This window comes from Salvelinus fontinalis, chromosome 18, assembly GCF_029448725.1.
Source record: "Salvelinus fontinalis isolate EN_2023a chromosome 18, ASM2944872v1, whole genome shotgun sequence".
Classification (NCBI taxonomy): Eukaryota; Metazoa; Chordata; class Actinopteri; order Salmoniformes; family Salmonidae; genus Salvelinus; species Salvelinus fontinalis.
In genome coordinates, this window is record NC_074682.1 from 2,300,484 (window position 1) to 2,314,796 (window position 14,313).

At 44.9% G+C, this 14,313-nt stretch overlaps 1 protein-coding gene across 1 annotated transcript in view; it reads left to right on the forward strand.

The window, feature by feature from the left end:
- LOC129814813 (chromodomain-helicase-DNA-binding protein 6-like) overlaps positions 1–14,313 on the forward strand; it is a 95,066-nt gene that overhangs the window by 41,760 nt on the left and 38,993 nt on the right. Inside the window, 2 exon segments of the mRNA XM_055867853.1 lie at positions 1,088–1,178; positions 1,180–1,332. Coding sequence (XP_055723828.1) covers positions 1,088–1,178; positions 1,180–1,332 — 244 coding nt within the window.

Here is a 14,313-nt window from a genome sequence, read left to right on the forward strand (position 1 = left end):
CTTCAATGAGAGCCCAAGCACCTCCCTATTGTTACCCCAGATGAAGTATGCAGACATTTTCACAGTCTAGCACAAACTCCCCCCCCCCCCCCCTCCCCCTTTTTCTGGTTGGTGCTCACATTGCCTTGATTGCTGTTTTCCCTACAAATAATAATATTGGACATGTGAGTTCCAATCAAAGTAAGTGCCATATTTTCTGTATATCGTGTTGTCGTTTCTGTTGTAGCATACCGCATGTATGGAGCATAATGTATTTACTGTTTTTTTTTACACATTTTCAAGTACGGTGACAAATTACGCATTCCGATTCTTGCTTAGTTTGTAATGGACACGTGTGTAAAATACTTTTTTGAATGTTGAAGTTTAGAACTCTAATACTACCAAACTCTTACATTATAATACTACTGAACAGGTTACTGTTCACACAAATGCTTCTGTAATTGTTACACACTCACTCACTCAAATCAAAGACCCAAAACATATGTTAACACATGGTGAATAGCACATGCTGCAAAAGCACATGGTGAAATTCCTCTGTCATAAAACGCCATGCCCCCTTCATACATTTTTGGACAGTTAGCATCCTCGATAGACTACTATCACATTGAAACCAGGCATGATCAAAAGGGGGAGATCAGGTGTTCAAATGAACTTTTGTGACAGACTATTAACATTTAATCTGTCACGTTTGAGATGGGGGGAGGATATCTTCTGGTGCGGTGGTGGATTAACTTTGCACTGCTAACCTGTGAAATAGTTGCATCCAAACCATTGGATACCTCCATGACATGTTGTCATTCTGTGCAGCCTGGATTGTAAACGTGGGCTTCTTGAAGTTGCTTGGGACTGGCTTTGGCAGAGGCTTCATGACTGTTACTTCCGTTCAGTACAGATTTGAAAACCTCAGCCCCCCAAAATCAAACCGAGTTGGCTGGCATGCACACATGAGATTTGGTTCTAGGTTCGGAGATTAGCTCTACTCTCCCTCAGCAGGCCACTGATTGTCACCCCTCACCCCTTTTTGTATTCTTTGAAAATATTTTTGTGCGTTTGACATCACCATGTTTGCCCGACTCTTCCTATATAGGAAGAACTGCATCCTGGCTGACGAGATGGGCCTGGGGAAGACCATCCAGTCCATCACGTTCCTCTTTGAGATGTTCTCCATGGGCCTGCGGGGGACCCTTCCTCATCATCGCCCCCCTTTCCACCATCACCAACTGGGAGAGGGAGTTCCGCACCTGGACTGAGATCAACGTCATTGTCTACCACGGCAGCCAGATCAGTCGCCAGATGATCCACCAGTATGAGATGTACCACAAGGACCAGCAGGTGAGCCAACATGGTCTGTGTGTGTGAGACAGTAGGCAGCTGCGAGATGTATCACAAGGCCCAGCAGGTGAGACAGTGGTGCGTGCATGTGTGAGGGTATGTGTGGATGTGAGACTATGCTGGGCAGATGCAGTGTGCATGCATACTAAAATGCAAAGGTTCCTGAGGTAAGCCATTGAATGTGTATGTATGAAATTGCACCACTGTGTACGTGTGTTTGAATCTACACAAGATATGCAGATGTAATGTGTTTTTTTCCCTATGGGTCGAACAAAAGCTGTGTGTGTGTGTAGGAATTTTCAGAAGACTAAAGGGTGAGCCATTGCTTGTCTGCTGGATGTACAGTGCCTTTGGAAAGTATTCATACCCCTTGACTTTTTGTACATTTTGTTACGTTACAGCCTTATTCTAGAATGGACCCTTTAAAAAAAAATAAAAAAAATCCCCCTCGTCAGTTCTACCCACAATACCCCCACAATGACAAAGCAAAAACATTTAATAAAAATAAAACATGCAAATGTATTAGAAATAAACATAAATATCACATTTACATAAGTACTCAGACCCTTTACTCTGTACTTTGTTGAAGCACCTTTGGCTGCGATTACAGCATCGAGTCTTGGGTATGCCGCTACAAGCTTGGCACACCAGTTGTAGAAACATCTCAAGGATGATCAATGAAAACAGGAGGCACCTGAGCTCAGTTTTGAGTCTCATAGCAAAGGGTCTGAATTGTCATTAAGGTGTATTTTGTGTAGATTGAGGGGGGGGGAAATATATTTAATCCATTTTAGAATGTAATTTTTATTTTACCTTTATTTAACTAGGCAAGTCAGTTAAGAACAAATTCTTATTTTCAATGACAGCCTAGGAACAGTGGGTTGACTTCCTTGTTCAGGGGAAGAATGACAGATTTTTACTTTGTCAGCTCGGGGATTCGATCTGGCAACCTTTCGGTTACTAGTCCACCGCTCTAACGCTCTAAAGAAAATGTGGGTTAAGTCGAGGGGTCTGAATACTTTCCAAATGCGCTGTACTTCTGTTCATTTTTTAAACTGATACAGGAACCTTCAGGCTTGTGGGCGTCCTAGAGCAAAACAGCCAACTTGTTCGTGCAAGACTTACCTTTCTGCAGAGGTGTCATATAGCCCAAATTGTTCGGACGCTACAGATCGGCTGTACTGACTTCAGACGAGTCCCAAGACGCTTGTGGGGGTTATAGCACAAAACGGAGAACACCATCTTGTTTATGAGAGTCTCATCTTTGGTTTGTGGGCCAATGTTCAGACACTAAAGAAGTTTGTGAGAAGACCGATTTTCCGGGATGTCTCATGGTCTGACAAACACCGCTCCTAGCTCTGCCACCTTTCACCGCAGATGCGCAAGTGCGGCATTGGCTGATGCGGTAGATTGAGAAGCAATGCAAGAAAAAATACAAATACATATCTCTAGCTTAAACTGGTGGATTTTTTTATTATGCTAAATAGATTCCCGTGGGGCTGTGGAAATCGACTAGGGGTTTAAACCCAGACTTGGACCACACACCCTCTCTACCGAATAGCAGTCAGGGGAAGTCAAATATTGACTGCTTTGCAACTACATTTACATTTACATTTAAGTCATTTAGCAGACGCTCTTATCCAGAGGGACTTACAAATTGGTGCATTCACCTTATGATATCCAGTGGAACAGCCACTTTACAATAGTGCATCTAAATTTTTTAAGGGGGGGGGGGTTAGAAGGATTACTTTATCCTATCCTAGGTATTCCTTAAAGAGGTGGGGTTTCAGGTGTCTCCGGAAGGTGGTGATTGACTCCGCTGTCCTGGCGTCGTGAGGGAGTTTGTTCCACCATTGGGGTGCCAGAGCAGCGAACAGTTTTGACTGGGCTGAGCGGGAACTGTACTTCCTCAGAGGGAGGCGAGCAGGCCAGAGGTGGATGAACGCAGTGCCCATGTTTGGGTGTAGGGCCTGATCAGAGCCTGAAGGTACTGAGGTGCCGTTCCCCTCACAGCTCCGTAGGCAAGCACCATGGTCTTGTAGCTTATGCGAGCTTCAACTGGAAGCCAGTGGAGAGAGCGGAGGAGCGGGGTGACGTGAGAGAACTTGGGAAGGTTGAACACCAGACGGGCTGCGGCGTTCTGGATGAGTTGTAGGGGTTTAATGGCACAGGCAGGGAGCCCAGCCAACAGCGAGTTGCAGTAATCCAGACGGGAGATGACAAGTGCCTGGATTAGGACCTGTGCCGCTTCCTGTGTGAGGCAGGGTCGTACTCTGCGGATGTTGTTGAGCATGAACCTACAGGAACGGGCCACCGCCTTGATGTTAGTTGAGAACGACAGGGTGTTGTCCAGGATCACGCCAAGGTTCTTAGCGCTCTGGGAGGAGGACACAATGGAGTTGTCAACCGTGATGGCGAGATCATGGAACGGGCAGTCCTTCCCCGGGAGGAAGAGCAGCTCCGTCTTGCCGAGGTTCAGCTTGAGGTGGTGATCCGTCATCCACACTGATATGTCTGCCAGACATGCAGAGATGCGATTCGCCACCTGGTTATCAGAAGGGGGAAAGGAGAAGATTAATTGTGTCGTCTGCATAGCAATGATAGGAGAGACCATGTGAGGTTATGACAGAGCCAAGTGACTTGGTGTATAGCGAGAATAGGAGAGGGCCTAGAACAGAGCCCTGGGGACACCAGTGGTGAGAGCACGTGGTGAGGAGACAGATTCTCGCCACGCCACCTGGTAGGAGCGACCTGTCAGGTAGGACGCAATCCAAGCGTGGGCCGCGCCGGAGATGCCCAACTCGGAGAGGGTGGAGAGGAGGATCTGATGGTTCACAGTATCAAAGGCAGCCGATAGGTCTAGAAGGATGAGAGCAGAGGAGAGAGAGTTAGCTTTAGCAGTGCGGAGCGCCTCCGTGACACAGAGAAGAGCAGTGTCAGTTGAATGACTAGTCTTGAAACCTGACTGATTAGGATCAAGAAGGTCATTCTGAGAGAGATAGCAGGAGAGCTGGCCAAGGACGGCACGTTCAAGAGTTTTGGAGAGAAAAGAAAGAAGGGATACTGGTCTGTAGTTGTTGACATCAGAGGGATCGAGTGTGTTTTTTCAGAAGGGGTGTAACTCTCGCTCTCTTGAAGACGGAAGGGACGTAGCCAGCGGTCAAGGATGAGTTGATGAGCGAGGTGAGGTAAGGCAGAAGGTCTCCGGAAATGGTCTGGAGAAGAGAGGGGATAGGGTCAAGCGGGCAGGTTGTTGGGCGGCCGGCCGTCACAAGACGCGAGATTTCATCTGGAGAGAGAGGGGAGAAAGAGGTCAGAGCACAGGGTAGGGCAGTGTGAGCAGAACCAGCGGTGTCGTTTGACTTGGCAAACGAGGATCGGATGTCGTTGACCTTCTTTTCAAAATGGTTGATGAAGTCGTCTGCAGAGAGGGAGGAGGGGGGGGGGTTCAGGAGGGAGGAGAAGGTGGCAAAGAGCTTCCTAGGGTTAGAGGCAGATGCTTGGAATTTAGAGTGGTAGAAAGTGGCTTTAGCAGCAGAGACAGAAGAGGAAAATGTAGAGAGGAGGGAGTGAAAGGATGCCAGGTCCGCAGGGAGGCGAGTTTTCCTCCATTTCCGCTCGGCTGTCCGGAGCCCTGTTCTGTGAGCTCGCAATGAGTCGTCGAGCCACCGAGCAGGAGGGGAGGACCGAGCCGGCCTGGAGGATAGGGGACATAGAGAGTCAAAGGATGCAGAAAGGGAGGAGAGGAGGGTTGAGGAGGCAGAATCAGGAGATAGTTTGGAGAAGGTTTGAGCAGAGGGAAGAGATGATAGGATGGAAGAGGAGAGAGTAGCGGGGGAGAGAGAGCGAAGGTTGGGACGGCGCAATACCATCCGAGTAGGGGCAGTGTGGGAAGTGTTGGATGAGAGGGAAAAGGATACAACTCTCGCAGTTAGTAACTGATTCCTTCCATACCACTCATTCGTCTTGTTGTGTAATGTTCATTTCCAATGGCCGACGAACACGTTTGCTCTGCAATTTCTCTTCATATGACAAGGATTGAAAATTATTTTCTAGTAGATTGTCAACATGAATTGTAGGGTTGCACATTTTGGGGATTATTCAGAGGTGGAAACTTTCCGTGGGAATTAACGGGAATATATGCAATTAATATTAATACCTTTTTAAATGTAGATTTTTGTTGCATTGGATATGTTTACCATATCATATGGAGACATAAACCTTTTACCTTATCATAAGTAGACATAATTGCAAATTATAAATCCTTCCAATAGAAATAAAATCAACTATTTAGTTACGAATTTAACTTTAAATGAGTTGACTCTTCACATGGGATGATTTCACTGAACAACAAAAGGGTATATTGAATGATCCCCAATGATCCATCACATCTCCCAAAAACATTTTCAACATACATCTATCTATCTGTAAAATGATAGTCTAGAAACTAAGGTTTAGGTTGTCTTTCTCTCAGGCTTCCATGTCTTCTCCCTGGACCACCTCAATGTCCACCTCTTGAACATTAGCCTTTGAGGCCTCATCTTCACTGTCACTTTCTGACCTCGTTGAGGATTGTCAGGCTCAAATGTGCCTGGATGGCCACCAATTTTTCAACCCTTGTATTGGTCAGCCTGTTGCATGCTTTGGTGTGTGTGTGTGTTCCCAAACAAGGACCAGTTGAGCTCTGAGGCAGGTGATGTTGTTGGGATTTGGAGGATGATGGAGGCAACCGGGGAAAGAGCCTCAGATCCACAAAGTCCCTTCCACCAGGTGGCTGATGAGATATGTTGGCACGACTGCCATATTGCATCTCCATCCCAAAGCCCTTGCTTGGAAGTGTACTTCGCCAGACTGCCGAGAACCTTGCCCTCATCCAGGCAAAGGTGGCGAGACACGGTATTGATAACACCATAGGCCTTGTTGAGCTCTGAACCAGACGGGTTGCTCTTGCCAGTATGGGCTTCACGCAGAAGTCTTCACACTTTTTGATGTATTTCAGAACTGCTGTTTCCCCTGCTTGGAGCAACAGTGAAGTAGGCAGGGCAGTACAGATTTCAAATCTAATTTTATTGGTCACATACACATGGTTAGCAGATGTTGATGCCAGTGTAGCGAAATGCTTGTATTTTTAGTTCCGACTGCAATAATATCTAACAAGTAATCTAACAATTTCTTCTCTTACATCTGCAAGCAGAGTCTAAAAATCAGACAGGATGGGATTGTCTCCCTCAATCCGGGCAATGGCTACTGCTATAGGTTTCAGGCTGCTTACCACTCTCCCAAAATACATCATCCAGGAGGATCCTCTTGATGGGGCTGTCCATATCGGCAGACACTGATATGGCCGTTTCTTGGAGAGACTCCTTTCCCTCCAGGAGACTGTCAAACATGATGACAACACCACCCCAATGGGTGTTGCTGGGCAGATTCAATGTGATGCTCTTATTCTTCTCACTTTGCTGCTATACCTTCATGACCCTTCCCATACCTAACCATCTCCTTGGCTCTCTTGTAGAGTGTATCCATTGTTTTCAGTGCCATGATGTCCTTGAGGAGCAGATTCAATGCATGAGCAGCACAGCCAATGAGTGTGATGTGAGGGTAGTGTTAACGCGAAATGACACAACGACAAGGTTCCAGTTTAACAAAGTTTACTAAACCTATATGAACACACTACAAGTAGCCATTACACTCGAGGCTAGGTTCAACAACTACCAGCCTTCCTGCGCATGCGCACTCTTGACTTAGTGATAGCCCCCCGTAATAACAGGAATATAGGGATACTTAAAACATGAACTTAACAATCTCCCCCTTTAAAGACAAATAAAACATCAACAACATAATTAAATGTCCAAGTATTATTCAAGATCCCCATTACAAATGGGTTGTGTGACAGTTCCTATTTGTATTACTCAAGCTGCCACTTTCCATTACTGAGAGCCTGTAGGAGCGAGAGCCTGTAGGAGCACAAGACCGGATGCTCCTTTTTTAGTCAGACAGTCAGCAAGCTGTTCCTTTGTGGTCGACCACAGAATCCGCTGGATTCTCTGTGCTTGAATAAGTTCCTTGATGCTGAGTCTTTTCTCTGTGACAGACTTGGTTGACTTCACAGCATCAACTAATAAGTAGTTGTCAGTGACACAAACTACAGGTAGAAAGTGCTGTTTTGTCTCACCAGTGGTAAGCTCTGAGAACAGAGTTGCAAGAAAGATAGCATTGTCAACTCCATCCCCAAGACCAAGGGTTTCTCCAGCAAGTCCGCTTCGGACAACCCTTGTGATCTTTTTTGACTGCCAACAGATAGGTGAGAATCTTCCTCCTTCACCCATTAACACGATTAGATGTCCACCTTGTGTGCCTCCATCTGTAAGGTTCCCTTGCGAAGGATCTCTGAAGACAACTAGTTTGAAAGAGTCATCTTATCCAACATGCTGAAACTTTAATATCACTTGTTGTGATTTCAGATTACGAACAACTTTGTTTGCCTCCATGAATGGTTTGTACAGTGGCGTGTTTTGTGTTAGATGCCAAGTTGCAAACATCAAACATTACATCAGGTCTACTCTGTCTATCAACCCATAAAATTTGTCCTATCTTTGACCTCAATTTATCAGCTTCAATTCCACAGAGGGGAATTCCTTTGTACGGCTCTTGAAGAATCCATGTGGATGGGTTGAAGATTCTTGATATAGCTCTCCTGTTGCATCAGTATTTTGCCATCAACTGTAATAAACTCTATGCCAACATAACAAAAATGTATGATCATGCTCCTCACGGCCAACCTAGAAAACAGCTTTGAGGTGTGGAATCACAGTTGAAGCAAAGGTCTCTGAGCCACCCCAGATAAAGTCATCAACATGACAGGCAAGTACTCCAGTCACATTGCAGTCTTGATCAAGCCAATAGAAGACTGCAGGATCCACTTGTGACATTTTTCCACCTGTATTCAGCATTGTTGCCTTGACTTTGTTGTACCAGTAGAGTGATCCATCTGCTAGTCCATACACACACTTTTTTAGTTTCCACAGTGTTCCTTCGCTTTTAGCAGTTCTTTAGCAGCCAGCTCCTCAAAACATCTAGCCACTAGACGTGCTTTAAGGATTCTTTAAGGGTGTCAGTTTCAGTGTCCATATCATTGGATGTGACATCTGGTAGGTTTGTGTCTGTTACTGTGTCCTTTTTGTCATTTTCATTAGGAGACTGATTCTCAGCTACAGCCCCTCTATCTTGTTGATCATTTACTTTCCGCAATCTTGAGTGATGCACCCTGACAATCATGCCTTCGTGCCTCACAAATATCACCACACCGTCTTGACCAATGACTACTCCCGGTCCTTTCCACTCTTGACAGTCAACTTGTTTGTAGTACACTCTGTTTCCAGTTTCGTACTTCTCATCATCATTATTCCCTGAACTGCTGAGTAACTTCTGAAGTCTGTCAACTGTATCATGTCCAAACTGTAAAGCTTTTGCAATACTTTGTGTTTTTCTTTAGTGCTCATGTTCTCTGTGACTGTCAGAATCTCCATGTGCTCTGTGTCAGTCAGAATCTCATTTTTGCATGGAGTCTGTGTGATGTCTTTGTCTAAAATGTTTACACAATAGTGGCCTGAGGTAGTAAGTTCAAGAGTCACTGGTTGTTTAAACATCACCGCCTTGTCATTTTTTATGTCTAGTACAGCCTCTGCCTTCTTGAGGGAACCTTTGCTTAATAGTAAGGGGATATCTGTAGGGACCACCTCTGTTTCAATGTGACACTTAGTCTGACCAATTTTTGCTGGTATCTTAACTCTCTTGGTAGAATGGACAATTCTCCCATCTCCAAATTTGAAAGCTCTTTTGCTTGGTGTTTCAATCATATTTTGTACTTCTTTCATATTTAGTTCACTGACATAGGTATCAAGCCATTTTGCACCACACACTGTCCGTGTACATGCAGTCACAGCAGATCCTAAGGATTCAACTATAAAAATCTCAGTATCAGAAGCAGATTCATTTGAAAACAGTGTAATGTTACACTGCTCTATCTCTGTGTTTACATTTTCCTCTGTTAGTTTAACTTGTTCATTTTTATGAGGACAGTCTTTAACCCAATGGTAAGTGCTTTGACAAATTGCACATTTCGATCTCCTTCCATATTTGTCCAGTGGATTTGTGCCGGGAAATGGCGCCCTCTTCTGGTTGTCTTGAGAACGTGACTTGTTGGCGCCTTTTCTGTGCTGCTCGGTGTAATATGCTGCGTCACTCACTTGCATTCCATCTGTTATTGGCGCGACAGACGTCTTCTCACCAAATATTATTTTTAGTGCCGACTTCATAGATGCAAAAGTCAGCACAGTACAAGCAGTCAAAGCCAACTGTTTCTCCCTACCATCTAGACCAGCAGTGTCTAGCAACTTGAACCCTAACACTGCATCTGGGAGAACCATGTCGTACTTGCGCATTCTATTGTACCTCTGTTCGAAATCAATGATGTAGTCCGCCATTGCAACCGAAATATCTCTCGTAACACTGTCAAAGTTTGAATATGCCTCGTAGGCACGGTCTTTCTCTTCTTTAAGAAATACAGAATCCAGTGCTGTGATCAAAGTTCCCATACCGTCATCCTTGTTCAAATCCTCAACGGATATTTCCAGTGCTGTATCTCTCACTCTTCCCTCCAGCGATAATACCACCGCAAGTGCTTGCTTTTTCGCCTCCAGATTAGTAACCCGTGTCCAGATTCCCAGTTCATTTTTCCAACTTTCGTACGACCTCTTCTCGTCGAAGCGAGGGGGCACATTGTAGTTAGAAACCATCCTCTGCTACCAATGTTAACTCGAAATGACACAACGACAAGGGTCCAGTTTAACAAAGTTTACTATACTATATGAACACACTACAAGTAGCCATTACACTCGAGGCTAGGTTCAACAACTACCAGCCTTCCTGCGCATGCGCACTCTTGACTTAGTGATAGCCCCGTAATAACAGGAATATAGGGATACTTAAAACATGAACTTAAAAGGTAGGACTCCTCCACTTTTAGACCAAGCAGTCGTCATGTTCGCAGCGTTGTCTGTCAGCAGTGCAAATACCTTCTGTGGTCCAAGGTCATTGCAGAAGAGCTGAAGGCAGTCATCAATGTAGAGACTGGTGTGTCTGTCCCGTGTCTGTGCTCTTGTAGAATACTGGTTGAGGGTTGGAGATGATGTAGTTTATTTTTCCTTGCCCATGAACATTCGACCACCCATCAGAGTTGATTGCAATAGTCTGCTTTCTCTATGATTTACTTGACCTTCACTTGAACTTTGTTGACCTCTGCATCCAGCAAATTAGTAGATAAAGCATGTCTAGTTGGAGCATTTCTCTGACTACGTTCCTCCATTGAGTCAAAATACCCTCTGATTCCAGGAGGACCATGAGCTGTTGCTATCGATAAGGTGTCTGATTCATAATTTTCACCTCAGATAGAAGTAGAGGAACTTATCAGGTTGTGAGTGCTGAGGGAACTTTATGCACTTGGCCAGATTCAGCATCTTTGTTGTATTCTTCACATGATTTGGCACAGTATTTGCAAATGTACACAGCTTTTCCTTCTACATTAGCTGCAGTGAAATGTCTCCACACATCAGATAGTGCCCGTGGCATTTTCCTATAAAGATTAGAATACATATTTTTTTTACCCAAATACAGTTCCATGTACAGATAAATAGTTAAGCAGTTAGATTAAGCAACTCCTTTGTAATATAAATGTTTTAAAATGAAACATGTATGGAAACAGGTGAATTACCACTCCTCAGTTAGCAGGCTCAATCAAGCTAAAACCCACATGGTAGCAAAAACGAACTAGCAGAAATGAACAAATTAGAATGATTTTAAACACACTTTGCTGTAGGCTACTATTTACTAGTTAACACAAATCATGTTTGTCATATAAAATGTATTGTAATCAAAACTTACCAGAAAGCATGTAGTACTTGGCTCGGACGGTGTAGTAGTGTGGGCTCAATAGCATCTCATTAGTGTGCAAGATCTTGAGAATCAGCTGTACATGTGATGGAAGAATGCACTGTGCATGCAGAGGGTTGCAATTCCACTGAATTAGGGATAGTTTAACCAAAATATGCCACAAGACCTATAATTGCCTTATGTGTATCCCACAAAATGGTTCAAATCAAGTTTTATTTGTCACATACACATGGTTAGCAGATGGTAATGCGAGTGTAGCAAAATGCTTGTGCTTCTAGTTCCAACAGTGCAGTAATATCTAACAAGTAATCTAACAATTCCCAACAACGACCTAATACACATAAATCTAAAGGTGTGAATGAGAATATGTACATATAAGTATATGGATGAGCGATGGCTGAGCGGCATAAGCAAGGTGCAGTAGATGGTATAAAATACAGGATATACATGTGATTGATATGAGTAATGTAAGATATGTAAACATTATTAAAGTGTCATTGTTTAAAGTCACTAGTGATCCATTTATTAAAGTGTCCAGTGATTGGGTCTCAATACAGTATTTATATGTGATATGAGTAATGTAAGATATGTAGACCTTTTATTAAAGTGGCATTATTTAGAGTGGCATTGTTTAAAGTGACTAGTGATCCATGTATTAGTGTCCAGTGATTTCGGTCTCAATGTAGGCAGCAGCCTCTCAGAGTCAGTGATTGCTGTTTAGATGTCTGATGGCCTTGAGATAGAAGCTGTTTCTCAATTTCGAGGTGTAATGGAGGGCAGGTAGTTTGCCCTCGGTGATGCGTTGTGCAGACCGCACCACCCTCTAGTGAGCCTTGCGTTGCAGTTGCCGTATCAGGCTGTGATACAGCCTGACAGGATTCTCTTGATTGTGCATCTGTAAAGGTTTGTCAGTGTTTTGGGTGACAAGCCAAATTTCTTCAGCCTCCTGAGGTTGAAGAGGCGCTGTTGCGCCTTCTTCACCACACTGTCTGTGTGGGTGGACGATTTCAACTTGTCTGTGATGTGTACGCCCAGGAACTTAAAACATTCCACCTTCTCCACTACTGTCCTTTCGGTGTGGATAAGGGGGCGCTCCACTGTTATTTGCTAACTTTTTTTTATGAATTTAAGCAAAATTCCCGGGCTTAACTTTCCATGGAAAATTTCCGACCCTTTACAACCCTAATGATTTGTGATGATGGCTGCTTGTCTAGCTAGCTAAGATTTTGAAAGTATGATGTTGACATGCTCAGTACAATCAAAGCTACGGTAGATATAACGTGATTTGACGTCATTTTATCTGTGGCCAATGACCTTGAGCCTTCTTGGACGAGCATTTCTACTGTAAATCTATGGCAGCACCCAAAGGGCCTTGAACTGCTTAGCTCTCCCTATAGATTCTACAGTGATGTAGTGTCCCAATGAGTGACAGAAGCACTGAGCTCGGCTGAAACACCTGCTTTTTGGAGCTGCCTTACTCAGAGACGATGTTTGTATGTGGCTTCATTATTAAGGATTACATTTTTAACTACATTGTTTGCAAACATATGTGACACGAATTAATGCCAGAATAACATGGAAACAGGCTATTTGTATATTTAAAAAAATATCTATATACACTGCTCAAAAAAATAAAGGGAACACTTAAACAACACAATGTAACTCCAAGTCAATCACACTTCTGTGAAATCAAACTGTCCACTTAGGAAGCAACACTGATTGACAATACATTTCACAATGCTGTTGTGCAAATGGAATAGATAAAAGGTGGAAATTATAGGCAATTAGCATGACACCCCCAATAAAGGAGTGGTTCTGCAGGTGGTGACCACAGACCACTTCTCAGTTCCTATGCTTCCTGGCTGATGTTTTGGTCACTTTTGAATGCTGGCGGTGCTTTCACTCTAGTGGTAGCATGAGACGGAGTCTACAACCCACACAAGTGGCTCAGGTAGTGCAGTTCATCCAGGATGGCACATCAATGCGAGATGTGGCAAGAAGATTTGCTGTGTCTGTCAGCGTAGTGTCCAGAGCATGGAGGCACTACCAGGAGACAGGCCAGTACATCAGGAGACGTGGAGGAGGCCGTAGGAGGACAACAACCCAGCAGCAGGACCGCTACCTCTGCTTTTGTGCAATGAGGAGCAGGTGGAGCACTGCCAGAGCCCTGCAAAATGACCTCCAGCAGGCCACAAATGTGCATGTCTGCTCAAACGGTCAGAAACAGACTCCATGAGGGTGGTATGAGGGCCCGACGTCCACAGGTGGGGGTTGTGCTTACAGCCCAACACCGTGCAGGATGTTTGGCATTTGGCAGAGAACACCAAGATTGGCAAATTCGCCACTGGCGCCCTGTGCTCTTCACTGATGAAAGCAGGTTCACACTGAGCACATGAGCACATGTGACAGACGTGACAGAGTCTGGAGACGCCGTGGAGAACGTTCTGCTGCCTGCAACATCCTCCAGCATGACCGGTTTGGCGGTGGGTCAGTCATGGTGTGGGGTGGCATTTCTTTGGGGGGCCGCACAGCCCTCCATGTGCTCGCCAGAGGTAGCCTGACTGCCATTAGGTACTGAGATGAGATCCTCAGACCCCTTGTGAGACCATATGCTGGTGCGGTTGGCCCTGGGTTCCTCCTAATGCAAGACAATGCTAGACCTCATGTGGCTGGAGTGTGTCAGCAGTTCCTGCAAGAGGAAGGCAATGGTGCTATGTACATGCCCGCCCGTTCCCCAGACCGGAATCCAATTGAGCACATCTGGGACATCATGTCTCGCTCCATCCACCAACGCCACGTTGCACCACAGACTGTCCAGGAGTTGGCGGATGCTTTAGTCCAGGTCTGGGAGGAGATCCCTCAGGAGACCATCCGCCACCTCATCAGGAGCATGCCCAGGCGTTGTAGGGAGGTCATACAGGCACGTGGAGGCCACACACACTACTGAGCCTCATTTTGACTTGTTTTAAGGACATTACATCAAAGTTGGATCAGCCTGTAGTGTGGTTTTCCACTTTAATTTTGAGTGTG